Genomic DNA, 25,670 nt, shown 5'->3' on the forward strand with positions numbered 1-25,670 from the left:
GTTTTCCAGAGTGGCTGTACCAACTTGCATTCCCACCAACAGTGTAAGAGGGTTCCCTTTTCTCCACAACCTCTCCAACATTTGTTTCTTTCCCTGTCCATTTTTGCCATTCTAACTGGTGTAAGGTGGTATCTCAATGTGGTTTTGATTTGGATTTCCCTGATGGCTAATGATGATGAACATTTTTTCATGTGTCTGTTAGCCATTTGTATGTCTTCTTCAGAGAAGTGTCTTTTCATCTCTTCTGCCCACTTTTTGACTTATTTGTTTCTTGGGTGTTGAGTTTGAGAAGTTCTTTATAGATCTTGGCTACCAGTCCTTTATCTGTAGTGTCATTTGCAAATATCTTCTCCCATTCTATGGGTTGCCTCTTTGTTTTGTTGACTGTTTCCTTTGCTGTGCCTAAGCTTTTTATCTTGATGAAGTCCCAAAAGTTCATTTTTGCTTTTGTTTCACTAGCTTTTGGAGATGTATCTTGAAAGAAGTTGCTGTGGGTCTAGCCTTTGCTTTTACCCACTTTCTCTCACGCGGTCCTATTCACAGCTGTTTTAAAAACGGAGTCCGGTCATAATTCTGAGTGGGTGTGGCTTCCGAGGACTCGTCTCCATGAAGTCTGTCCTAACTACTCTACCCTACAGCACTCCTATCTTACCGGAGCCTAACACAGCCCAGTACCTTATTGGGTCCCAGCTTGCATTGTCCTTTGTCTCTCAATTGCCAACTTGTGCGCTCCCAGCCTGGCTGAAGTTGGGTCTTCTCTTTCTCTGGTATTCCCTCCACTGATGCCTCACAGAGAAGATCTGGAGAGGAAAATGTGAGGCGGACGAAAACCGTTCCTGGCTCTGTCTTTCCTGGACTCCCAGCCTCCGATGGTTAGATCGGAGCGGCCCATCGGTGGCTCCCTGCCATGGAGCACAGCCCAGAGCAGGGCCAGAGCAGGTCCTGGGGAGCAGAGGGCTTACTGCATGGGGCACAGCTGCCTTCCAGATCCGAAACAGGGCCCCCAGGACAGAGAGGATATGGAGGGCTGGGAACAGGTGCTAGGGTGATGAAGTGAGAGTGGTTCGGTGAGAGTGTGTGTAACCTTGGGGTGGAGAGCCCCCAGAGGGAGGGAAAGTATGGAGGACTGTTCACAATTCATTAACTCTGGGCTGGGCTCCCTCCAGTAATCACCGTAGTCTTTGTCAACCTCTACCTGGTGCTGTTCACGCCCTACTGGCCTGTCACTGTGCTCATCCTCACCTGGCTGGCTTTCGACTGGAAGACCCCCCAGCGAGGTAAGGGCCCCTCTGGGGCTGTGTTGCGACTGGCCACATGCTCTTTTCTCTCTTCTTCTGATAGTCCTGAGAGGTTCTGGCTAATTCCCAGGCAGCCCTTTAGCCTGTCCCTCCGTCCCTGGGTTAGAGAAGCTGAGGGAAGGGGCCTTTTCAAAGTGCTGCAAAGGCCCAGATCAGAACTGGAGTGGGTGAGGGGAAAAGCAGCTAGTAAAGCAGCAAGCTAGGCCTGTCCTAAATTGGCCCTGATGTGACATCGCTCATCCCGGTTGTCACTTACAAGGCCAGGCAACAGCAGGGGGTGAGGGGCCACCCTGTGGCTGGCCCATAGGGGCTCTGAAGAAGATGGTGGAGGTGGGCAAAACGTGGCTACCTTGGCTCTGTTTTCAGGTGGCCGCCGGATAACCTGTGTGAGGAGATGGTGCCTATGGAAACAGTACTGTGATTACTTTCCTCTCAAGGTGAGTAGGCCCAGGTCCCCCTACTTGGGTCCTGGGCCCAGCCCCAACTCTGGTGCCAGCAGTTGGGCCAGGGTGGAGGTTGGGGGCATCATTCCCATCGAGACCCATGTGAATGATGCTCCATGTTGCTGTGTGGTACCCAACTGCCTCACAGGACATAGCAGCCCTTCCCTTTCCGGTCTCTCGCCGGAAGAGGAGTACTCCTCCTTGCCTGTACCCCTCCTGACTCCACTCTCCTCCACAGCTTTTGAAGACTCATGATATCTCCCCCAATCACAACTACATCCTTGTGTGCCACCCTCATGGGCTTTTTTCCCACTCATTCTTTGGCCACTTTGCCACAGACTCCTCAGGCTTCTGCAAGATATTTCCCGGTATCACTCCTTATGTTCTCACACTGGGAGTCTTATTCTGGGTGCCGCTTCTCAGAGATTATATCATGTCTTCAGGTGAGTTGGCCCCTAAGACATAAAGCCAAAGGAAACATGGCTCCCCGAGGGAGAAGTGTTGGGGGAATGGGAGAGAGCAAGGCCAACTCGGTGGTCCTGTCTGGTCTTAGAAAGCTACCTTAGGCTCACCCGCCTGACATGAGGCTCTCCCCTCCTTTGAAGAGGTAGGGAGGAAAGTTAGGAGGTTTGGAAAGTGGCCAATGAGCTTTTGGTGTTTTCTGTACCGCCCCCCGCTCCCGACCAGGGCTCTGCTCTGTGAGTCAAGCCTCCATGGACTTTCTGCTCACACATAAAGGCACTGGCAACATGCTGATTGTGGTGGTTGGTGGCCTGGCTGAGTGCAGATACAGCCTGCCAGGCTCTACCACCCTGGTCTTGAAGAATCGGACTGGCTTTGTACGCGTGGCCCTTCATCATGGGTAAGGACGGCTCTGGTCCAGAATGGGGAGAGGGGCTCCGAAAGCCCAGCATGGAAGGAGTAAGGGATTTTGAGGAAATGATACCTAAAAAGGGAGGTGGAAACCTGCTTCTGTGTTGGAGTAGAGACTGGGCCGGGTCCTCGAGGCATTTCTGCTTATGAGGAGAGGCTAGAGGGCCAGCCCTCGGCTCTTCTTTCTCACCCTAGCGTCTCGTCTGGGCCAGTCCCTCTATAAAAGGCCACAGGCTGCAAGCTCATGTCAGAGAGAACCAAAACTGCTGTGGGGATAAAGGGAAGAAAGTGAAATGAAATGGCCCTTGGGTCTCCTCTTCCAGTGTTTCAGACCCGTGGGTTCACAGGAGGGTCTGGGACTTGCTTCCTTTAGCTTGCTGCTACTTTGCCCCCACAGGCAGCCTGGGGTAGACAGCGGGGCCCTCACACTTAGCCTGGATCTAGGCCCAGCTAAGTCACGGGCCGAGAAGCCTATAGGCAGACCCAGGGGCCGCTGGTAGCACATCCGGCCATCGAAGGATATGCCTTTCCTCTGCAGAGTTCCTCTAATCCCTGCCTATGCCTTTGGGGAGACAGACCTCTACAATCAGTACATTTTCACTCCTGGGGGCTTGGTGAATCGCTTCCAGAAGTGGATGCAGCGTATGGTACACATCTACCCTTGTGCTTTCTACGGGCGTGGCTTCACGGAGAACTCATGGGGCCTACTGCCCTATGCCCGGCCCGTAACCACGGTTGGTGAGTGAGCCCATCCACTGGGAGCCACGTCTAGGATATAGGATCCAGTTCTGGGGCTGGACCTTGGCTCTGGCCGTGTCCAGAGGCAGAGAGGTGGACTAGGATGAGGGGCACGGTGGGGGGAAGGGCGGGGAGACCCTGGGCTTGAGGGCTGAGGCCCATTCTGAGGAGTGAGCTGTTCTGATGCTTTTCCCTTCTTCTCTGTCTCCTGTCGCAGTCGGGAAGCCGCTACCACTGCCCAAGATTGAGAACCCGAGCCAGGAGACGGTGGCTAAGTACCACGCACTCTATATCGACGCCCTACGCAAACTCTATGACCAGCATAAGACCAAATATGGCATCTCAGAGACCCAGGAACTGGTGCTCACTTGACAGACATCACCAGCAGCTTCTCGGCCTGGCTGGAAGGTGTAGAACCTGTGAAACAGGAGGACCAGTGTCACATGTGGGCCTCCTGCTCCTGATTTGGCGAGTCCTCAATATGAGGAGGCTGTCCTCTAGGCCCCTCTTCTTCCTTCATCTCTCGCTGCCTTCCAGCTCTTCTCTGCCTTTACCTTGGGGCTACAAGGGAAACAGCCCCAAAAGGCAGGGAAAGCCCTAGGCGAGAGGTATCTTGAAGTCTCCCTCACGCCCAGCCACTCAGCATCAGTACTGAGGAAATAAACAAAATAATATATCTCCTCTTCTGATACTGCTTGTGGTCCAACTCATTGGTTTTAAGGGCCTAGGATCCCTGTTCATGGCTTTGCTTCTCTAGCTCTCAAACAGTCCCATCTCCTGGCATCGAGGCTCCTGCTGGCTTGGGAGTTCAGGCTCCACCGCCTTCAAGCCATGTGACATGGGACAATCTGTCATCTCTGAGCCTGAGCTTCCTCACCTGTAACACGGGACCCAGAATCCCTCCCCTGCTTACCTTAGAGGCTACTGGGAAGGCCAATGATACTGAATGTGATTGACCTTTGTACATTGGACAGCTACCCCAAATCATCCTCCTCCAATCACTTTGCCCACTTCCTACCCTTGAGCAGACTCTGCCCTCAATTTCACGGCATCTCTATGTTTAAAAGAAAGTGTACAGTGTAAGATCTTGTCAGCAGCTCTTTGAACGTTGAAGTAGCCTTTCTATAGTTGGGTGACCTTGGGTGAGCTACTTAAACTTCCCGAGCATTGGTCTCCTCATCTGCAAAATGGGATGATACATCATGGGGAGCTGGAGGCTGCATCTTCCCAAGCTGTTAGGGGCTCAGGCCTGAAATGTCTGTTATGGATGCTGCAGCGTCAGGCTGAGGGAACCTCCATGCTGTGTCTCTGCCTTGGGACAGCAATTCTTTCCTGCAGGACCTCTAGCTTACTGGACAGGCAGCGACAAGAAAAGACCTAAGGTGACAGGGATGGGGGCGTGTGTGGTCTGGGACACAGACAGGATGTGGGAGGTTCTGACAGGAACTTCAGACCTCCTTCTTTTGGTTGCCCCCTCTGAGATGGGTGCCTTGGCCCTTCCCCTAGCTGACGTGTGGCCACACTTGCCAAGAAGCACCTGGCACACAGGAAGCGCTTAAGTCGATTTCGAGAATAGGGGGGAGGAAAAAAGCTTTATTTGCAAAGAACAAACCATTAATTTACATAAACTTACATCCCAGTTTATATACATTATATATAGTTTATATACATAGTATCTCACACTGGATGCCGACCCCCCAAAGCAGCACGGGGCCTGCTCCAGGCTATTCTCACCACAAAGCCAGCCCCCCACCCCAGGTGAAAGTTTTTTGAATCAAGAAATGGCACACCCGAGTCCCCTTAGAGCCCCAACAGGAGTTGAAAGGAACAATCTGCTTCCTTCTTTGCGCTCACTGCGGCCTAGGGGAGCCTCTCTGTGGGCAGGGAGGAAGGCTGAGGCAATGCTGGCTAGCCTCGGGACTTCCTGGTATTGGGCCAGCCCAGAGACTTCCAGTCCAGAGACCAGGGCAGGGAGAATGCCTGGGGGGGGGGGGCGGGCGGGAGAGAGTTCTGATGGTGGCTGCAGCAACTCTTTCCCCTGCCTGGCAGGGCTCCTGAAAGGGGCCAAGCACTTCCAGCCTTGAGTTTGGGGGTAGAAGAAAGGAGGGGTCTGTGCAGGACAGAGACAGCTCCAACCCCCTCACTCCTTTGAGTCTGCAGGTCAGGGCTCATTCACCTTGGCCAGGTCACCTTCCATATCTGGGCCTCTGGGTCTCGCTCTAAAGGTCCCTGACTCTATTTGCATCCACCGGAAGTTACATAAAACACACGTACTTGCCCGGGGATCCAAGTCTCTGTTCGCCTCCAGGGTTCCTAGCCCTTTCCTGCTTAGGCAAAGGAATTTCGCTCAGGATGGATGAGTGGGGACAGAAGGCAAAGACGACATTTCCCAAGGAACCAGGAGCTGAGCAGCCCCCAACGAATGCCTTTTATGCCGGCCTTGGCTGTTGAAGCCCAAGCAGCTGGCCAAGGCCCCCGCCATGCCATTCTCCTTCAAACCTCTGCCATCTGCTTGCTCACAGATGTCCTCATCCCATTCTCCACGTTAGCCCTGGTCCTCTGGTGAACTCACAGCAGCGCCATTCCAGACCATATATCTATTCCCACATCCTCTCGCTAGTAAATTGCTTCACCCCAGCTGTCTGTTGCTTCCTTCCTCGCCTCCTTCCCTCTAGCTCCTTTTGAGGGTTCACAATGAATACAGGGTCCTCTGCAAAACCTAGCCCCTCCATAATCCCCTCCATAGCTGGACCTCAGGATGGGTGTCAGAATGTCCTTTAGGGGTACAATTAGGAAGCCTCCTCCTCCCCTCTCCTCACACACATCTGGCTTTAGAGCCAGGCCTCTCTCTTGGGCCTTTCCTCCATCAGGAGACATCCCGGTAGAGCAAGGCTCTCTGTGGGATGGTAGAAAGAGCCAAGGAGTCACTTAGTAGCTGTGGGAAGTGGACCAGCTCCCGTGATCTGTCTGTAGGGCAACAAGCGGAGGCCCTTGCCCGCAGCAGGGGCTCCTTACATGACGGGTGGGTGGAAGAGCATAAGGGATACAGTTCTGTGGGTACTGGAGGCCTGCTGCTTCGACGTGGTGCCAAGACGATTCTGACCACAGGAGCTGTTTCCCAAAGAAATGTCCTACTCTTTTTGCCACAAAGCCCCCGGCAGCCAAAAGAACATCAAGGAGTTACCACCAAGGAACGAAAACGCATGTGTCTGGGTTTCTCTCTGGGATGCTGAAGGATTTGGGGTCCCTATTCCCATTTTTATTGGTTCTCTCTAGACCGCACATTCAACACAATGCTGCAGCATAATGGAATGGCTTTGGAGGCAGACCCGGCTGAAGCCCCAGGCCTGTGGCTTAAACTGGTTGGGATCAGGGTTAGGCAGCCCCTAAGGGTCAGAGGCTTGCCCCCACAGTCTGGAGTCCACCTTTGCTTTCTCTTGCCTGCTGCCCCGGAAACCCCACGTTAGTGCAAGAAACAAAGCAAAGCACTTCACCTCTCGGAGCCTTGTCTACACAATGGGGTTCATAGCATCCTCAAAGGAGATAATGAGAGAGAAAGTACTGTCCAAACCTGAAGGAGAGGATCCCTTTAGTTCTCGCTACAACTGACGACTATCTAAGGTACTTTCCAGAAGCCTGGGCCAGATGCATGCTTCAAGTTCACCCCACCTGGGGTTGCAAGGCTGTCATCAGCAGCCAGATGATGGCGGCATAGCCCACCCCCACTGGCCCAGACCCATCAAGGACAGGTCTAGCTCAAAGGAGATTGGCCTTCCCCAGCTTTGAGATAAGGCCCACTATATGACCCAGTGCTGGGCTTCTCTTGAGCCTGGATTCAGGCGATCGGCACTGGGATCTCTGGTGACTCTGCTATGGCTTTCTGAAGCGAGAGTGAAGAAAGGTGGGTCAGTAGGGCATCGGCTGCTGTCCTTTTGGATAGGGCCTAGGCTAATGACCCCTTGGGTCACAGCAAACTTGAGGAAAAAAACCCACCGTCCTATCCCACTTCTTGCCCTTTTGGGGTCAGGCAGAAAAGTTCTGCCTTGCTGATGCCCCGGGGGCAGGCTGGGGTTTGGGAATATTCGTAGGCTCTCGGGGAAGCTGCCTAAATATTCGAATTTGAAGGGACTCCCGGAGGTCATCCAGTCCAACCCTTTGCCCCCAGACACAACTCGACTAGATGAATATTTGTGTTGCTTAATAAACGGAAAAGTCTCTTTGCGCCCAGGTCATCGAAAGAGTATCCCAGACTCACATAAGCACAGGTCCCAGGTAAGGCGCCTGTCTTAGACAGAGGTAGGCTCTGTGGCGAAAGAAGACAGGAGTTCTGGTCAGGCTGGGAAAGGGGGCAATTGGAAGGGGACCCAGAGATTTTTCTGAGTGTGGAACACGGCTGTAAACAAAGTGAAAGGCACGTGGCCCCAAGTATGCCTTCAGGTTCTTGGGCAGGCGGAGGCGTGGCCATTCCCTGCCACTGCTCCGAGAAGGGCAAACCTCCTGTCCCCCAAAGCCCAGCAAGCCGACGCGAGGTGGCTCTCAGCCCCAGGGGGAAGAGCTCCCCCCGGCCCTGACCCTCCGGCAGGCTGCAGTGCAGGGCAGCAAGAAGCCTTCCACTACCGAGGATGCCTGCTTGGCAGGTTTCTCCCTGGGTCTCTGCCACCAGCACCCGCCTTTCCCCTCCCCGCCCCTCTGCGTAGGCTTCACCACTCCCCTCCCGCCCTACCCTTGCCCCCCAGCCCTACCCAAGAGAGGAACGGCAGCCCCTAAGGGTCAGAGGCTTGCCCCCACGGTCTGGAGTCCACCTTTGCTTTCTCTTGCCTGCTGCCCCGGAAACCCCATGTTAGTGCAAGAAACAATCACTCTGACAACAGGGACCTTGAGGTTGAAGAGTTGAGCCATAAGCCAGTCGACACACGGAGCCAAGGAAGAAGGTCCTGCTTCCTGCAAACTCTGGGGCTCCATCAAACGTCCTGTGAACTCAAGGTCATTCTGGAAAGTCAAGCGGGCCTCATCATCCTGGAGTCCCCGGGGACTAAATAGCCCTGGGGTATTGATCTCTGTGGCTGCGACACCCATAACACCTCACTCCACAGCAGCACTGAGAGGTTCTGGGAGTCCCGGCTCCCAACCCTGGGGCAGGGGCGTGGGCAGGGACAGAAACGGGGCGGGGGGGAATCTAGGATGCAGGGGCCTCGCCCAGCCTGATGGCCCCAAAGAAGGTGGTGTGCTTGCTCATATTGATAGAGATGTCGGCATGCACCATCTTCACGGCAATCTTCTGCCGGGCTTTGAGCAGGCAGACCCCCGCGGTGTAGCAAGTGTTGTAGTTGGTCTTGCCCGTCTCGATGCTGCGGGTACACTGCAGGAAGGGCTTCTCGTCCACCACCACCTCATAGCTGGCAAAGTCGGTGAAGTTGATGTAATAGACCTGGGGTGAGAGGCAACAAGAAGGGATTGGGGGAGAGAGGAAGGGGAGGGTGGGGCCCTTCCCTGCGGCAGACAGACAGGACCTTCTCAGACGAGCTGCCCGCACACCTTGTGAAGGGGGGCAGTGCCACCTGAGGGCGTGTGAGTTGGTCAACAGGAAAGGCAAGATGATGGGCTGATCCGCTGCGCGTCCCCCACTCCGTGGGGCTCAGGGGGCTGAGCAAATCTCTTTCCAATAGCACGCCAGTTGTCAGCTCTGTGAGGGCAGGAACCAGGCCTTTCTCCCTCTGGTAGCTCTCCCAGCCCCTCCCTTGCCTTCCGCCCCGCTCGGCCTGGCCCCCCGCAAGAGGCACGGTGCTCTGCACACAGTAGGGGCTCAATCAGTGCTACAGACAAATGGATACTTCCTGTGCCATGCCCCAAGGACTATTTGTGGCTGACCTTGGAAGTTGCTGATTCCCCAGAGAGGGCACGGTAACAACTTGCCATTTCTTCGGCTCTTTAGGGCCGGCCACTCAGCTTGCAGCTTGCCCTCCCCTGTGACTCAATTTCTCTCCCTGATTTTTACGGTGCCCCTTGGCCCTCTGATGATTAAGGAAACAGATCTGGAGAGACGGAGTGCTATCCACCAGAGATAAGCTAAAGAATTTGGAAGGACAAAACCCAGGCCCCTGACTTTGTGGCCAGAGGGAAGTGCCAACCCATATTCAGTGGCCTGGTTTCAAGGGGGATTTTCCCAGTTTTCACGGTGTTCAAGGCCTGAGGCCACTTCCAATCTATTCTGGGCCCAGAAAATACCCCACCCCAAGGTTTGATTCCCTACTCCCCCCTCCCCAAAAAAAGGACCTTAGGAGAAATGGTCTATAGGACAATGGGATTATACCCATGTCCCCCACCCCCCCATAGGTCATCCTAAATCACTTTATGAAAGGTTGCTCCTCCATAGGCTTTTCGGGAGGGAGTGGTGTATTCAGGTGCCATATGATTTCTTGCGTCAGGACCCAAGCTGTGCCAGGATGCCTGGTGGGCTGAGTGAATGCTTGTTAATCCACCTTCTCTGGCCACTCTCCCGTGAGACCCTTCTGTTGGCTACGCAGTCCTTCTGTCCATCCGCCTGCTTGCTGCCCACCCCACAGAAGCCCCAACCTCAGGGCTTGTCTAACCTCTAGCTCTGAGGAGCCACCCCAGTGGAGGCAAACAATAGGGGCGGGAGTGGATGGGCAGACCTGGGGAGCAGGCGCGGGGGCAGGACAAGGACAGAAACCCAGGGCCAAAAGGGCTGGGAGCATGGTGGCAGGATGGAGGAGGGAATGACAGAGACACAGAAAGGTGGACAAGCAAACAGGAGAAAGAGGAAGGAAAGACCGTCAAAAATGGTTTTGAGGTGGAGAGAAAGCCTGCAGGAGCACTATTTAGCGTGAAGCTAGCGGTGTGGGGGGAAGGGGTGCTCAGCAGCCCTGCAACCGACCCTCCAAGGATATATACTGACACAGAGATGGAGTTTGGCAGTAGAACCAAACAACTCATTGGGGAAACAGGGGCCTGGGGCCCAGCAGGAGGATAACAGATGGCAGGGTGTGGGAGGGGCCCCTTTGCCGTTTTTCAAGGATAACTGGCTGTGGGGGGGGACCCCAACCCAAATAGGCCCTTCTCTCTTTCCTCCTTTCAACTCCCTCCCAGCGTAGTGCCCCCACCCCAGTCCCCCTAGAAAGCGGGAAATTAGCAGGTCTTGGCTGGCTCCACAGTGCCCCTATGTGGCCTGCACCGGACCTGCATTCTGGATATAAGAAGAGTTAGGCCTGAGACCGTACTCACTTCTACCTGACTATAGATGAAGTAGGTGCCGTCCACCAGTACCTCCAGCTCCCCGCTGCGGGGATGTAGCTTAAACACCTTGGGGTTCATGGTGATGCGAGACCAGTCATTGAGCACTCCACCTGAAAGATCTCAGTATGAGAGAAGGGCAGTCACTCAGTACATGTCAGAATAATCTGGGCAATAGAAACAAGAGACATCGAGCAGCATCCCCTCCACCCCATCCCTATCCCAGTGCGAAGTGGAGAGCCCCGGAGGCCAAGCTTTAAGAACAGCATTTGGGAGCAGAGAAAGCGTTCTGTGTGTCGAGCAGTTGCCAGGCCTGCCTCAGGCCCCTGGGGTCCACTTGTCTGTCTCCCTCTCTCCTTTCCTGACCCCTCCATCTGGTAGGGTCTTTAACCAACACCTTCTAGCTGGAGTTGGGGGTGAGGGCAAGAAGAGAGTGGGCATGCTGCCCTATTTTCATTGTTGTTCTGGGGCTTGCGCAGGCATAATTCAGACACTGAGTGGCAGGCTAGGTCTTATTATTCCATTCTATCTCTCTAGCCATAGCTCTTGAATCCCTCCCCCGTGTCTCAGGTTCGTGGGTTTTGTCCTTCTTCTTTCAAGATTCCTTTTTACAGTTCCTTCATGCCCACTCCTTTCTGGAAGGCTTCCCTGCCTCCCCCCCGTCCCCCTAGGAAACCACTCAGCCCAAGGAATCGTCTACCCGGAGAACCTTAGGGATCAGGGGTGAGTCAGACTTCATGGCAGCTGGAATGAGTGGCCACCAGGACTAAGGCCCCATAGGAGAGGGGGATCTTTACGAGAGTGAGGGATAGGCCACCAAGCAGAACTGGAGCCAGCCCAAGGGCTGGCAAGGGTGTCTGGGGGCCGAGGCACCTCTGGTAAAGCACCTGTCAACCCAACCCCATTGGGGGCACCGGGGGAGTCCTACCACCTTCGCTGGACAGTGAGAGCCAGTATGTGAAGGTGGAGGAAAAGCTTCCCTTTCAATCCTGCAGAAAGAGGGATGTTCCTTCCTACCACTGGAGGAGAGTCCAAGCCCTGGGGGCCTTCTCCCCTCAAAACCCTCCATGCTCCACCCAAGAAATTATGTTGTGAATGTCCATCTTTGGCTAGTCTCAGGAGGCCTGCCTCTCGGAGGTGTGAGGAAACTGGCCTTCTGGAATAGGTGGTCATCGTCCCTTGAGGTGATAGTGGGTGGGGGCAGGAGTTAGGAAGAGATGCCCTGGCTCAGCCCCTCCAAGTGACTGCTCTGTCCCCCTCCCTTCTGTGTTTGGTGCAACTAAAGATCAGCATAAACTACTCTTGGAGATCGGTCCCGAGGGGTTGGAACCAGTCTTATTGTGTGGTAGTGGGAGCAAAATCCGTAGCTTCAAGCATAGACTAAGCATGGAGGCCACACGTCCATCCCGACAAATCTATTTCCTGCCTGTCTCACTGCTCCCTGGACAGAGGGTGATTATGGCCCATCCAGGGCCCCAGGGCCCAAGGCACCTGGTCCCAGCAGGACGCCTTGGGTTTTTTTCTACTATTCTGTTCTGACTTCTACTTTGGAGGCGATTACATTTCAGGCATCCAGGTGGCAGTCCAGGATGTGGCTAAGCTCAATCATTAGGGCAGCTCAGCACAGCCATTTCGGGACGGACTGGGCTCTTAGGAGCTGTCCCCATGCATCAGGTTTCTTAACCTTCATCTACTGTTTCTGCTCTCAGACCCCCTCCCTTCCACTCCACGCTCCGTAAGCGTCTGGCATCTTGGCTGGCTTGCTGCTTCCCGAGGCTCCTGGGGGTTCAGGCGTTTTAGGCTGTGTGCACCCTGGGGACTGGACATTATTTCAAAGTGCTGTTCTTTAATGAATGTTCATGTCTCTTTAGGGGAGAAAATGAACCTAATCATTCAGTGGAGTGTACGCACATCACTGAAGTAGCCCAGTGCCGTGGAAAGAATCAGACAGACATAGCTTTGAATCCCAGCTCCTGCACTTTACTGAACTCTTGGGCCAGTTAATTTAACTTCTCTGAGCTTCAGTTTCTGTCTCTGCAAAAAGGAACTAATAGCTATATCATAGGGTTGTTGTGAGGATCACATGAAATGAAAGACAAGGGGTGCTTGGGTGGTTCAGTCGGTTAAGCGTCTGCCTTCGGCTCGGGTCATGATCCCAGGGTCCTGGGATCGAGTCCCGCATCGGGCTCCCTGCTCAGCAGAGAGCCTGCTTCTCCCTCTCCCTCTGCCCCTCCCCCCTGCTCGTGCTCTCTCTCTCTCTCAAATAAATAAAATCTTTAAAAAAGAAAGACAAAAGAACACATGTTGAAAACTCCAAAGGACAGTCCAAATATAAGGCAGTATGATTTCTTATGGTATTATCCATTCTTGCTGGGACTCTGGTTCCCCATCTTTTAAATGCAGGGATTACATTAAGTCAGTTTTCTTTTTAAAAAAATTTTTTATGGCTTCGCCTTGTTTCATTTATTCCTCTCTTCCCCTATGATCCTCTGCCTTGTTTCTCAAATTCCACATATCAGTGAGATCATATAATTGTCTTTCTCTAATTGTTAAGTCAGTTTTCTTAACCCCCTTAAACCTGTTTCCCCTTCTTTTTTTAACGATTTTATTTATTTGACAGAGAGAGACACAGCGAGAGAGGGAACACAAGCAGGGGGAGTGGGAGAGGGAGAAGCAGGCTTCCCGCGGAGCAGGGAGCCCGATGCGGGGCTCGATCCCAGGACCCTGGGATCATGACCTGAGCCGAAGGCAGACGCTTAACGACTGAGCCACCCAGGCGCCCCCCCTTCTTATAGATATTAGCATCTCATACTCCCTGGAGAGTCTGACATGCATCCTCCCCCTCCCCCCACCCCGAAATGCTTCCTCCACCCGTTTATTGCGGAGACCCATCAGACAAGAATTTAATTTTCTGTAGTTTTACCTTCTCTAGCTTGTATTGTGAAATTGTTGATCAAACTACACATATCCCCTTGGTGACTCTGATACAACCTCCACCTGCCAAGAAATCCCTAATTCCATTATGTCTCAAGTCCTTTTTGGCTTCCTCATCAGTGATTCTACATGCAATTTGTGTGTAGCGACGGGTCTAGGTGCAAGCAATTACCCAGGACAGCCAGTAGAGGGCAGACGGCGCAGCGAATGGCCCCCTACCGCCCATGGTACTCCAAGGGGCCTGGGAGGAGCTAGGCTGGTGATTCCATGAAGGCTGCCACCGGCAAGGAAGATGGAGAAGCTCCTCTTAGGGGAGAGAGCCTACTTTGACTCTTACCATTCTTGACTTGAATTGCCGACCCTTGGCCCTGCAGATGCACCACAGCTGGCTGGGAGGATGAGAAGGATAGAGAGTAGTCACTGAGAGAAATGGCTGCCCGCTCAGCCACCAGTTACCATGTTCCCACCTCTGACTTCCAGTCTGCTTTCATTTCCCAATTCGGATCCCTTTCTCCTGTCCTGGGATGCCAGCGACCACGTCTCTGCAGGTGGCTAATGTGATTTACAGCTCCGCCACTTCCTGGCTACGTGACCTCAGCGGAGCCTCATTTCCCTGACTGTGAAATGGGGATTTTAAGAATCTCTGGCCATCTCTTACAGGGATGTTTGAAGATCAAATGAGGTGATGGATGTAAAATTCCCTGCAAGCCATCGAGCACTGTGCAGCTGTGTAGATTTATGACTGTGGCCAAACAGCTGTAGTGAGGGAGGGAGGCTGAGATGAGAGAAGGCCAGGCCGCAGAACTTGCCAGATTAGGAGGCTCAAAGACAGGGAGGAGCCCATCAGGCTCTGAAGGCAGAAGCCCAGGCTGGGTTTGGCCTGGAGCTGGTTGGCTGATTTTCAAGCTCCTGATCCCAGGCGGTCTGAGTGCCGACAAGGTGTCTGGTGTGGTTGCGAAGTCGGAGGCTCAGGTGGATAGGCCTGACTGGCAGCTCATTTCAGGGGACGACTGAGCTTGGATATGGTGACCTTCTGTTTTCCGTGCAATGGGGAAAAAATGGAAAAATGGCCGTGGCAAGACTGAGTTAAAGGCAGGCCCTGAGGCAAAGCTTTTCTATTCCTAGAGATGGGAGTGAGCAACTTCGGGACCTCTAGGGCACCCTCACAAAACAAAGCCTCAGCAAATTTAATCGGGAGCCACTAGAAGGTGGTTCTAGCCTTGTGGCCTTCCCTCCTCCCCAGGAAGAGAGCAATTCCCAGCCAACCTGGTTTTCTCGAGGTCCAGCTTTATCAGCAGCACCTGCAAAATAGGACAGGGCAATCAGAGGGCATGCTCCTTCTTCCCTTTCTCTCCTCACCTAGGCAGCGAGTGGCAGTGAGCCTGGCTCTGGGCAGCCAAGCCCTGGGAGGATGGGAGAGGATACTACTTCCCTTCTCTGACTCCTCCCTGACCTGCCTCTTCAGTGGGCCCAGCGTCCAGCAGGGACAGTGGCCTCTCACTAACGCGGGCCCCAAGGCGAGCCTCACCGAGCCCCCCGTAGAGATAGAGGAGAGTGCGTTCCTGCCACTATGGGATCCTGAGACGGTGCTGTTTGCTTCTTTAGTCTTTCGCTCCCTTTCTTTCATGGTCTTCGTAGACAGCATTGCCATTTGTAAATATCTTGCTTCTTTGATCATCTCTCTCCTCCCCTGGGACACAAACTCCATGAGAACAGGGGCCACTTATCGATATACTCTTGCACACAGAAAGTGCTCAGTATCTGTGGAAAGATTGGGATACAAAAAAAAAAAAAAAACAACCCCACCCTCTAACTCCATCTCTTGTGCTCACAGTAGTGCTGATTAGCCCCATTTGAACTATGAGTCAAAGGATCTGAGTCCAGCTACAGAATTTTTGGACCTAGAGAAATCAGCTGTGTAAAGAGTCCATTTCCTTGAAGCCCCAAGATCCAAGAAGGGAGCAGGAAGAGGAAATAACAACAGACCTAAGCTCTGGCAGGCTGACTCCTGTCAATTCCAATCAGGCAGGTTTGGATTGGCATCTGTACCTTTTGGATGCCCTCCTGGACCCAAGAGGAATGATGCAAACAGATTCAGCGCTATTTGAATGTGCAATGCGGTGGCATGAGGCACTTGACTCCTCAGTCTTAGCGACCGCATTTGCTTCTTCCCCAGCCCCGGTGACTTGTAAGTTTCCAACTCCCTGGTCACCAGCGACTATTTGTCTACCTCTACGGGAAAGGCACTTCAGAGTTCATGGGATGAGACTGTTCTAGGGTTTGTCATTTCTCCCAGTCCCCAGCCTTCCTCTCCACAGCCTGTTTCTAATCAGACATAAACACGCGGTGCTAGATGCTGGAAATCAGTGCATACCAAATCCATCCCCCACTGGAAATCTAGTATAAACCCTCCGGGGCCTCTGGCTCTGGCTCATGGGAGTTTACTGGCTCACTAGAGGAAGGCCTAGAGTCGGGCAGGGCTTTGTGATGGAAAGGTCAAGAGCAGGTGGCCTGTCCTTGACAGGTTGGTATACACAAGAAGTTAGAGTAGGTCAGGCCCTACTGGCTTGTTCAAGTTCTAGCTCTCCACTGAGCTAGGAGACCTGCTTTTCTTATTGCTCACCAAAGCCATGACCGCCATCGGAAACTGCTCTCAGGATCACCCACACCTGCTCTTGTCAAGTACTTGCAAGGAGCCTAGGGGCAGGTGGAGAGACAGAGGAACTCACCGGAAGGTCCCTGTAGGCCAGGGGGTCCCTGAGGACCAGGGGGACCTGGAGGGCCAGGTGGTCCCATCACAGTTGTTCCTGGAATTCCAGGAATTCCTGGAATCCCTGGGGGTCCCTGGGGTCCTGGGGGTCCTGGAGGTCCCGGAGGGCCGTTGGGCCCAGGAGGTCCTGCCTTCTTTCCTGAAAGACAAGATTCAGTGTTACATTTGTAGTCATTGACTGATAACATATTGTCAGGAGTTCTCCAGATTTCCAAGGACACGAAGTCAGCCCTTTGAGAGTTCCTGCTATTAAAGAGGTGAACACCTTTATTATACAACACAAACACACACACACACACAAACAAACACAAACACACACACTCTCCCTATCCCCTTTCATGAATAATTACTTCCAGAGCTGGTTTGAAGATATAGAAATAAATGACCCTCAAGGAGCTCAGTCTACTGGGGAAACAGACACAGTCACAGGAGAGTCTAAGTGCCATATGAGTAGTAGGGACAAAATGCTTAAGAGGTCAGAGAAGGTTTCAAAAAGGAGGTTACCTTTCAGCCAAGTCCAAAAGATTAGAATTACCGGACCCGTGGGTCACTTTTTTGAATTGAGCATTGGGCTATTGTTGAAGAGTGTGGCTTTCATGTTTACCACCCGGTTTGGAGGACTTGATGCAGATGGGAAGAGGGAGCTAGGAGGACAGCCTGACCTTGGGCATAATATCAACACCAGGAAGGTTTCCTATAGAAGTCAGGATGAGGGGCGCCTGGGTGGCTCAGTCGTTGAGCGTCTGCCTTCAGCTCAGGTCAAGATCCCAGGATCCTGGGATCGAGCCCCGCATCGGGCTCCCTGCTCTGCGGGGAACCTGCTTCTCCCTCTCCCACTCCCCCTGCTTGTGTTCCCTCTCTTATTGTGTCTCTCCGTGTGTCAAATAAATAAATAAAAAATAATTAAAAAAAAAAGAAGTCGGGATGTATAGGAACTAGGGGTTGGTATAGAGGTGGTGGTAGCCGGGAATGAAGAATGGAAGGAATTTGGGAGATGAGAGGTGGGGGGCATGGGGGGGGGGGAGAGGGAGGCAGGGAGGGGGAGAGAGAGAGGGAGAGAGATTGAAGGAAAGAAGGGGAGGTGGAGAGTAGAAAAAGCTGAGGAGGCAGTTGGCAGGTTTTTGCTTTCTCAGCTGACCTCTCTAAACCCTATTTTTAAAGATCTCTGGGAAAGGCAATTCTGTAAACTCCCTTGGTAACATGTTCCTGTGTTTATCACCCCCTCACTGTTAGGAAGATCTTCCGTATATTTAGCTGAAATCCCTCCTGTGGCAATTTAAGCTTCTATTCTATTCTTTGTGAAGCTAGAGAAGAATAGTTACCATCATACACATAATAACCCTCATATGCTCATAGACATTAAGTCACCTACCAACCTCCATTTTTATAGGCTGAATAATCCGGCTTCCCAGAATCTTTCCTCTGAGGCCCTATTCTCCAATGTATTATTAATTAAGCCCACCAACTCCTCCCCTTTTTTTGTTCACTGTCCTTTCAGAACAATCCTGGCCCTTCTATTCCATATTCCAGTCCTTCCAACATTCTCACCAGGATGTAGCTATTTGACTGAGTCATAACTGTGGTCTTGTACCAAAACCCGCAGCTCCTGCTTACTTCCTTTGCTCTGCGCAGCCCAATTCACGCACTGCAGGTGGCCACAGGGAGGGGGGTGTCTTCTTCCCTTCACTACTTTCTCACAATCTTTGGAAATCCCAGGTATAGAAGGCTTCGACCAGACTCCACGACAGTATCTCCACCCACGGTACTGTCTTAGTTTTACATGTAATCCTTTTAAGTCTCACTTAAATACCCCCTTAACAACTCTGACTCCTTGCTCCCCAGCCTCTTAGGCAGGAGAATCCTGACCTGATTTATCAGGCCCTCCTTTACAAATAATGCCTCATGTTCCAGAAACTCAATCCCCATGGCAATGCCATTCAAAAGGCCAGTTGTCCATGTCTAACCACATCTGTGTTTGGTATGAAACAGTGGGGTCATTGTGGGGCTCCTGCCCTGGGGATACTCCCTATAGCCTTAAAGACCTAGAGGCAGGAAGGAACGTTAGCATTTTCCCTGTGCATAGCAGCAGCAAAAGATTGGATCTGCCCAGTTTCTAGATTAGCCAATTTCAAGATGCTGAACAGGAAAGCCATCTCCCTTCAGATTTGGGCAGCTTCCAAGTCAGGCTTATTCAGTGCCCAAGTTTCAATTCCAGCTAGAGCAGTGGAAAGAACACAAAATCTGTAGTCAGGAGATAAGGCTGTAAGCCCCAGCTCTGCCATGGATGCACTCTGGGCAAATCCCTTTCTCTCCCTGAGCCTTTGTTTCTCCATTGGTGAAATGAGGAGTTTGGCCTTGATGATTTCTCTGTTTCCTCCCAAGCTTGAGGTTCCATAAGGAAGACTGACTTACCCCTGGCAGTCAGGAAACTTCCCTAGGCTGGCTGTGAGTTTTGCTTCTCCCTCATCGTTCTCCCTTATTGTTCTCTATTCTCCCTCATCTTCCTCTGTGTCTACTGCCATAGACTGTTCTATGTCCCAGAATTTCCAGGCCTCACTGATTTTGAAGCTAGAGGGTGTTCCGTGGGTAGTACAAACTTCAGTGTCAAGACTGTGACTCTCTTGTGATTGCTAATGTAATTTTGGAAGAATTACAGCCAGAAACTCCTCTAGTCAAAGAGAATAATGGTTGCAGTGGAAACAGAGGATGTTCACTTACGAAAATGTTAGAAGGCATTTGGGAAAAAGCTCCTGCTGTGCTCTAGTTCTGCAGCTGGTCCTCTTTGCTCCTCTGTAACTAGGTTTAGGCCAAGTGTGCTTACAGAAAGTTGGCCCAGAGAGGAACATGTACAAAATAACCCCTGGACAAGAGGATGACTTTAGAGGATTGAATTCCTTCTCCAGATTTCCTTACTTTAACAGAACACTTCATGATACAAAAGCCCGGAGACTTCTCTACTTAGAAAATTATCTGGTGCAGTCTTAGATGACAGAATGTTCACATTCTTTTCAAAGCTAAACTTCGTGAAAGGGGCATTTCCCTAACCTTTTAGTGAAGGCCAAACTGTTGGAAGAACAAATAAAAACAAGCGAATGAAAGTGAGGGCGGGGGGGATGGAGAGGGAGGGAGAGAGAGGGAATGAACATGAGCAAGTTAGTTGTAGGAGGGGAAAATTCTATTAAAGATGGAAATTAAATGAACAACTCAATTTACCTCTTCAGGCATGTGCCTATTCACTGTGTCCAAGGAAATCTGTATTAAATGGCTTCTAAATCACTTAGAGTCAAAGTAAATGTTTAAGGCCTATGTGCATCCTCCTTCTAATAATGGCTCATATACAAGGTAGCAGTGCTGGGCAGTGATCCGAGTCCCTGCCAGAGGCATTGGATTCTCTGAATTGTAATCATAGGGCTTCTAGCCTAGACAATTGTCTTCTATCATCACTAGCAAGTATGTTCTCTCAGTGCTCACTCATTGGATAACACTACAACTGGGTGCCATTCCCCACCACACAGATGACCCACACTTTGGTACATCACTAGCCTACTTGCTGTTCCCCCAAACAGGCCATGTTCTTTCATGCTTCTGAGGGATTTGAGTATGCTGTTCCCTTTGCTGGAATGTCCTTCCCCCTCCTTTCCCCCCCGCCCCCCCACCGCCCATCCTTCAAAGCCCAGGTTAAATACTGTGTTTTTTTTTTTTTCCTCCTGAGATGTGGTTCCTCATTCCCCCAGGGAGAACTACTTGTTCTTTCTTTGTGCTCCCACAGCATGCTGTTCATGCTTCTGTGATAGCATTTTTGATGCCGTACTGTAATGATTTGTGTGTACTTCCATGATTCCAGCTACACTGGGATCATGGGAAAAAAAGATAAAGAAAAGTGGTGCTTTTCTTTATCTCGGTATCTCTATTCCTGACAAATATAAGATACTTATTCACTGTCTAGTGACTGAGTGAAAAGAAAAAAAAAAAAAACTAGTCACTGTAATTAGAAAGTGTTCCCAAGTCTATCTATTAAGAAGGGAAGTCACCTGTGGACTTGTTTAGGAGCAGAGGGTGTCCTTGTCAAAGTCAGGTGAGCTTTCTAGGTTTATTACAATTTCCATTTTAAAGGGGATGTGATAAAAGTTAAAAATAACATGCTTGATAGAGTAATCAAAACAGGATGGTACCGGCACAAAAATAGACACATAGATCAATAGAACAGAATAGAAAACCCAGAAATGAATCCATAATTATATGGTCAACTAATCTTTGACAAAGCAGGAAAAAAATATCCAATCAGAAAAAGACAGTCTCTTCAACAAATGGTGTTGGGAAAACTGGACAGCTACATGCATAAGAATGAAACTGGACCACTTTCTTACACCATACACAAAAATAAATTCAAAATGGATTAAAGACTTAAATGTGAGACCTGAAACCATAAAAATCCTAGAAGAGAACACAGGCAGTAACTTCCTTGACATTGGCCATAGCAACATCTCTCTAGATATGTCTCCTGAGGCAAGGGAAACAAAAAATACACTATTGGAACTACTTCATAATAAGAAGCTTCTGCAAAGCAAAGGAAATTATCAACAAAACTAAAAGGCAACCTACAGAATGGGAGAAGATATTTGTAAATGACAAATCTGATAAAGGGTTAGTATCCAAAAATCTATAAAGAACTTTTCAAAGGCAATACCCTCAAAACAAATAGTCCAATTAAAAAATGGGCAGAAGACATGAATAGACACTTTTCCAAAGAAGACATACAGATGGCCAACAGACACATGAAAAGATGCTCAACACCACTTATCATCAGGAAATGCAAATCAAAACAATGAGATATCACCTCACACCTGTCAGAATGGCTAACATCAACAACACAAGAAACAACAGGTATTGGCAAGAATGTGGAGAAAGGGGAACCCTCTTGCCCTGTTGGTGGGAATGCAAATTGGTACAGCCACTCTGGAAAACAGTACAGAGGTTCCTCAGAAAGTTAAAAATAGAACTGTCCTGCAATCCAGCAATTGTACTAGATATTTACTAAAGGATACAAAAATGCTAATTCAAAGGACTACATGCACTCTGATGTTTATAGCAGCAGTATCTACACTAGCCAAATTATGGAAATAGGCCACGTGGCCATTGGCTGATGAACTGAGAAATAAGATGTGGCATATATATACAATGGAATATTGCTCAGCCATAAAAATGCATCCATTGCAATGACATGGATGGAAGTAGAAAGTATTATGCTAAGTGAAATAAGTCAGTCAGAGAAAGACAAATACCATATGATTTCACTCATATGTGGAATTTAAGGGAAAAAAAGTGAGCAAATGAGAAGAGAGGAGAGAGAGAGAGGGAGAGAGAGAGAGAAACCAAGAAACAGACTCTTAACTATAGTCAACGAACTGATGGTTACCAGAGGGGAGGAAATGGGAGGATGGGTGAAATAGGTGATGGGGATTAAGGAGTATACTTTTCATGATGAGCACTGGGTGATGTGTGGAATTATTTATTTTTTAAAAGATTTTATTTATTTATTCTTCAGAGACAGAGAGAGAGAGAGAGAGAGAGAGAAAGAGAAGCAGAGGGAGAAGCAGGCTCCCAAGGAGCAGGGAGCCCGATGCGGGACCCGATCCCAGGACCCTGGGATCATGACCTGAGCCGAAGGCAGACGCTTAACCATCTGAGCCACCCAGGCGCCCAGATGTGTGGAATTATTGAAGCACTATATTGTACATCTGAAACTAATATAATACTGTATGTTAACTGGAATTAAAATGCAAACTTAAAAAAAAGAAATGATCTATCAAGCCATGAAAAGACATGGAGGAACTTAAATGTGTATTACTCAGTGAAAGAAGCCAATCTCAAAAGGCTACATACTGACATTTGGGAAAAGGCAAAACTAAAAAGACAATAGGAAGATCAGTGGTGGGGGACACCTGGGTGGCTCAGCTTGTTAACTGGCTGCCTTCGGCTCAGGTCATGATCCTAAGGTCCTGGGATCGAGTCCTGCATCCGGCTCCTTGCTCAGTGAGGAGCTTGCTTCTCCCTCTGCTTGCCACTCCCCCTGCTTGTGTTCTCTCTCCTTTCTGTCTCTGATGAATAAATAAATAAAAAAAATTTTTTTTTTAAAGAAAGATCAGTGGTGGGATGCCTGGGTGGCTCAGTCAGTTAAGTGTCTGTCTTCAGCTCAAGTCAAGATCCCAGGGTCCTGGGATTGAGTCCCACATCAGGCTCCTTGCTCAGTGAGGAGCCTGCTTCTCCTTTTGCTTGCCACTCCCCCTGCTTGTGCTCTCTTTCTCTCTGACAAATAAATAAAGTCTTAAAAAAGAGAAAGATCAGTGGTTGCCAGGGGCTAGGGGGAGGCAATAAGGAATAGGCAAAGTAGAGAGGATTTTTAGGGCAGTGAAACTATTTTGTAAATACTGTAATCTATGGGAATCTATGTCACTATACATTTGTCAAAACCCATAGACTGTACAGCACCAAGATGAAGCTTAATGTTAACTATGTACTTTGAGTGATAGTGATATATCAATGGAGGTTCATCAGTTGTAACAAATGTACTACTCTGGTTCGAGATGTTGATGGTGGGGAAGGCTGTCCATGTGTGGGGCAGGGAATATATGGGAACACTCAGTACTTTCCCCTCAATTTTGTTGTGAACCTAAAACTGCTCTAAAAAACAAACTATTAGAAAAAAACTGACATGCTTAAAAATCAAATTTACTTTCTTAAATACGTAATATTTTGGTGAATGCCCAGGCCCAGTGGAGAAAGTTTTCCTCATTGACCCCAGCTTTCTGGCTGTTTTCCAACTTTGCTCAGATCAGGTCCTCAGGGTGCCAGGCCATTCCTCAGCTTCTTTACAACAGGGACATAAGTTTTCCATGTGGGCCATGGTACTGCAAGCCACCAGACTACCCTAGTGCTCAGAGAAGTGGCAGGCCGCAGCTGAAGCCAGTCTCTTTGGTCTACCCTGGGATTGATAATCTACTCTATAAAGCTCCAGAAATCTTAACAGAATCATTTTACTTAAAGCATTTTATTTTTTAAAAGATTTTCCTTACTTATTTGAGAGAGAAAGAGAGAGAGAGAGAGAGAGAGAGAGAGCAGGAGCATGGGGGAGGGGCAGAGGGAGAGGAAGAAGCAGACTCCCTGATGAGCAGGGAGCCAGTTGCTGTGTTTGATCCCAGGACCCCAGGATCATGACCCAAGCTGGGGGCAGACACTTAACTGATGGAGCCCCCGAGGCACCCCTACTTAAAGCATTTTAATGAAAAATCATTAATTTCACTTTATTTTCTTACTTTTTTTTTTTTAAAGATTTTATTTATTTATTTGACAGAGAGAGACACAGCGAGAGAGGGAACACAAGCAGGGGGAGCGGGAGAGGGAGAAGCAGGCTTCCCGCTGAGCAGGGAGCCCGATGTGGGGCTCGATCCCAGGACCCTGGGATCATGACCTGAGCCGAAGGCAGACACTTAACGACTGAGCCACCCAGGCGCCCCTCACTTTATTTTCTTTACAGGTCAGAGCACAGAAACAAATAGTTACTTAAACTGGTTTTGTAGTTGGCTTCTTTTTTTTAGTCCTATGGAGTGGACCATATTGCCTAATTCTGTCTTTTGGAACTTGTTCTGGTTTTGGGTTCTCCTCTTCAAGTATGCAAGTGCTTGTACAAGTTCTTGGGCCAGTCCTGTTGCAAGTATATCAAAAACATAATGACCCAACAATGGCACAATGGATCTGCTCAACCAGAAGCTTCTTTGAAAGGACCAAAAGATCAGGGTATTCCTTCAGCTTTCTTTTTCCATCACAGAGAAAATGATATTGCAACCCCAAAGTAAGAAATACCCTCCCTGACTAAGGCATAGGATAGGGATAGCTTTAAGGCCAAGAATAGGGTACTGACATCTCTCAGGAGGTAGTATATCTAGTCCCCACAAGTTGTCTTAGGACTTAATTTATACATGATCAGTGATTTGATAAAGGAGGGCAAAGAAAGGAAAAAGGAGAAGGACAGGGGAAAGAGTAAGGAAGGAAAGAGATGTAAAATTTTTTTTATTATGTTAATCACCATACATTACATCATTAGTTTTTGATGTAGTGTTCCATGATTCATTATTTGCAAAAAGAGATGTAAATTTAATTGTACAAAAGAGGGAGCAAGAAAGAAAAATAAAAACAACTTTCATATGCAGCTAGAGAAGCACTTTCATGGATCATCACTGAAAAACAAATCTCTATTTCTTGTTTCATGGAAGCTACCATACTCAAGGAGGTCGCAGGCGATTGAATAAAACAATGGACAACCAACATTGAAAGAATATATAAAGATCCTACTCTCTTGGTTTTTTTCCTTCTAATTTTAGAAAAGACATGAGGACAATTTTATAAAATCAGGAGCTTAACTTACCCTTTTTCTTGTTTTTAACTGGACCTGTTAAAAAAGAAAAGGGAAAATTAAGTCACTGGAAATTAACAGAAAGTGTTTATTCTCCAAGACAGTCAAAGGAGAAACTCCTAAGACACTGCAGGTTTTGAGGGAGGCCCACACCAAGGGTCAGGTCATTGGCAAGGTATCTCCCAACTATCAGACCTCTCCAGTCTGTTTCTATTTTTTGAGTGTTGTAACAAGAACGTCACAAGAAGGATTCTTCCTTAGAAAACTCTTTCAGTCTCAGTCTTTGCAGTGAGGGAATGGTTACTTCTTCATATAGATGAAATGCCCATAAACGCAGAACTCAACAACCTTAGGACGGCATTCCATTAATTCTGTGAGTCCTGAGATTGAAGAGTCATGCATTCAGGTGAAGAACCGATATGAAGTCTCCTGCATTGAAGCTAAATGGAAAAGAGGGTCATTTTCATGGAAGGAGCAGAAGTAGCAGTAGGTGACTTTTTAGTCACTTACTGTGATTTAAATTGTTAGTTATTAAGACAGTGTGACCATAATACATTCATGTGGGTACCACATGCACTCCCATTGTAATTGACTATAAGTTAACAGACACTTTTAAAAGAAGTGCCAACAGTTTCACCGACAATGAAATCACAGGCATTTTCTTGGAAATTCCTTCTAAAAAAAACAATTCTAATCGATTTGAGGACACTCAGAAAACCCAAGGCTTTTGTTATATGGTTAGGTGACAACCACTCCCCAGACACACACAATTTAGGTATCTCCCACGCATGTTTTACCCTCCTGGAGACCCAATTCTCTTCATTCTGTAGGTGGATTTGATTTTCTTTAGATACAGGTGTTTAAAATCTGTTCCAAACTCCCACGAAGACACTATTGGACATTAAACCATTGTCAGTGTCCTCAGGAACTTAAGAACACCAAGCATTGTATAT

General features: G+C 49.5%; 2 protein-coding genes across 5 annotated transcripts in view; one reads left to right on the top strand and one right to left on the bottom strand.

Annotated features, from left to right (window-relative positions):
• The window catches only part of AWAT2 (acyl-CoA wax alcohol acyltransferase 2), a 7,090-nt gene extending 2,734 nt beyond the window's left edge, over positions 1–4,356 (top strand). The window contains exons 2-7 of the mRNA XM_081809330.1: positions 1,167–1,277; positions 1,665–1,735; positions 1,980–2,184; positions 2,429–2,603; positions 3,153–3,352; positions 3,570–4,356. Coding sequence (XP_081665456.1) covers positions 1,167–1,277; positions 1,665–1,735; positions 1,980–2,184; positions 2,429–2,603; positions 3,153–3,352; positions 3,570–3,724 — 917 coding nt within the window. The 3' untranslated portion in view covers positions 3,725–4,356. The remainder of the gene's footprint in view (positions 1–1,166; positions 1,278–1,664; positions 1,736–1,979; positions 2,185–2,428; positions 2,604–3,152; positions 3,353–3,569) is intronic.
• Positions 4,357–4,916: 560 nt separating this feature from the next.
• On the bottom strand, positions 4,917–25,072 carry LOC102741481 (ectodysplasin-A). Of its 4 annotated transcripts, none has more exons than XM_081808729.1 (6): positions 24,730–25,072; positions 16,267–16,446; positions 14,804–14,838; positions 13,875–13,926; positions 10,601–10,716; positions 4,917–8,780 (listed from the first exon to the last, which is right to left on the bottom strand). In XM_081808729.1, exons 2-6 carry the CDS (start codon positions 16,331–16,333, stop codon positions 8,529–8,531), a joined length of 522 nt encoding a protein of 173 aa, XP_081664855.1. In that variant the 5' UTR covers positions 16,334–16,446; positions 24,730–25,072; the 3' UTR covers positions 4,917–8,528. The 4 variants fall into 4 exon arrangements, with proteins under 4 accessions (XP_081664855.1, XP_081664854.1, XP_081664852.1 ...); XM_081808728.1 differs by having other exon boundaries at positions 10,595–10,716; XM_081808726.1 differs by having other exon boundaries at positions 10,601–10,725; positions 24,730–25,071.
• Positions 25,073–25,670: the final 598 nt, after the last annotated feature.

This window comes from Leptonychotes weddellii, chromosome X (assembly GCF_054177405.1).
Source record: "Leptonychotes weddellii isolate Sample4059 chromosome X, ASM5417740v2, whole genome shotgun sequence".
NCBI classification, from domain to species: Eukaryota; Metazoa; Chordata; class Mammalia; order Carnivora; family Phocidae; genus Leptonychotes; species Leptonychotes weddellii.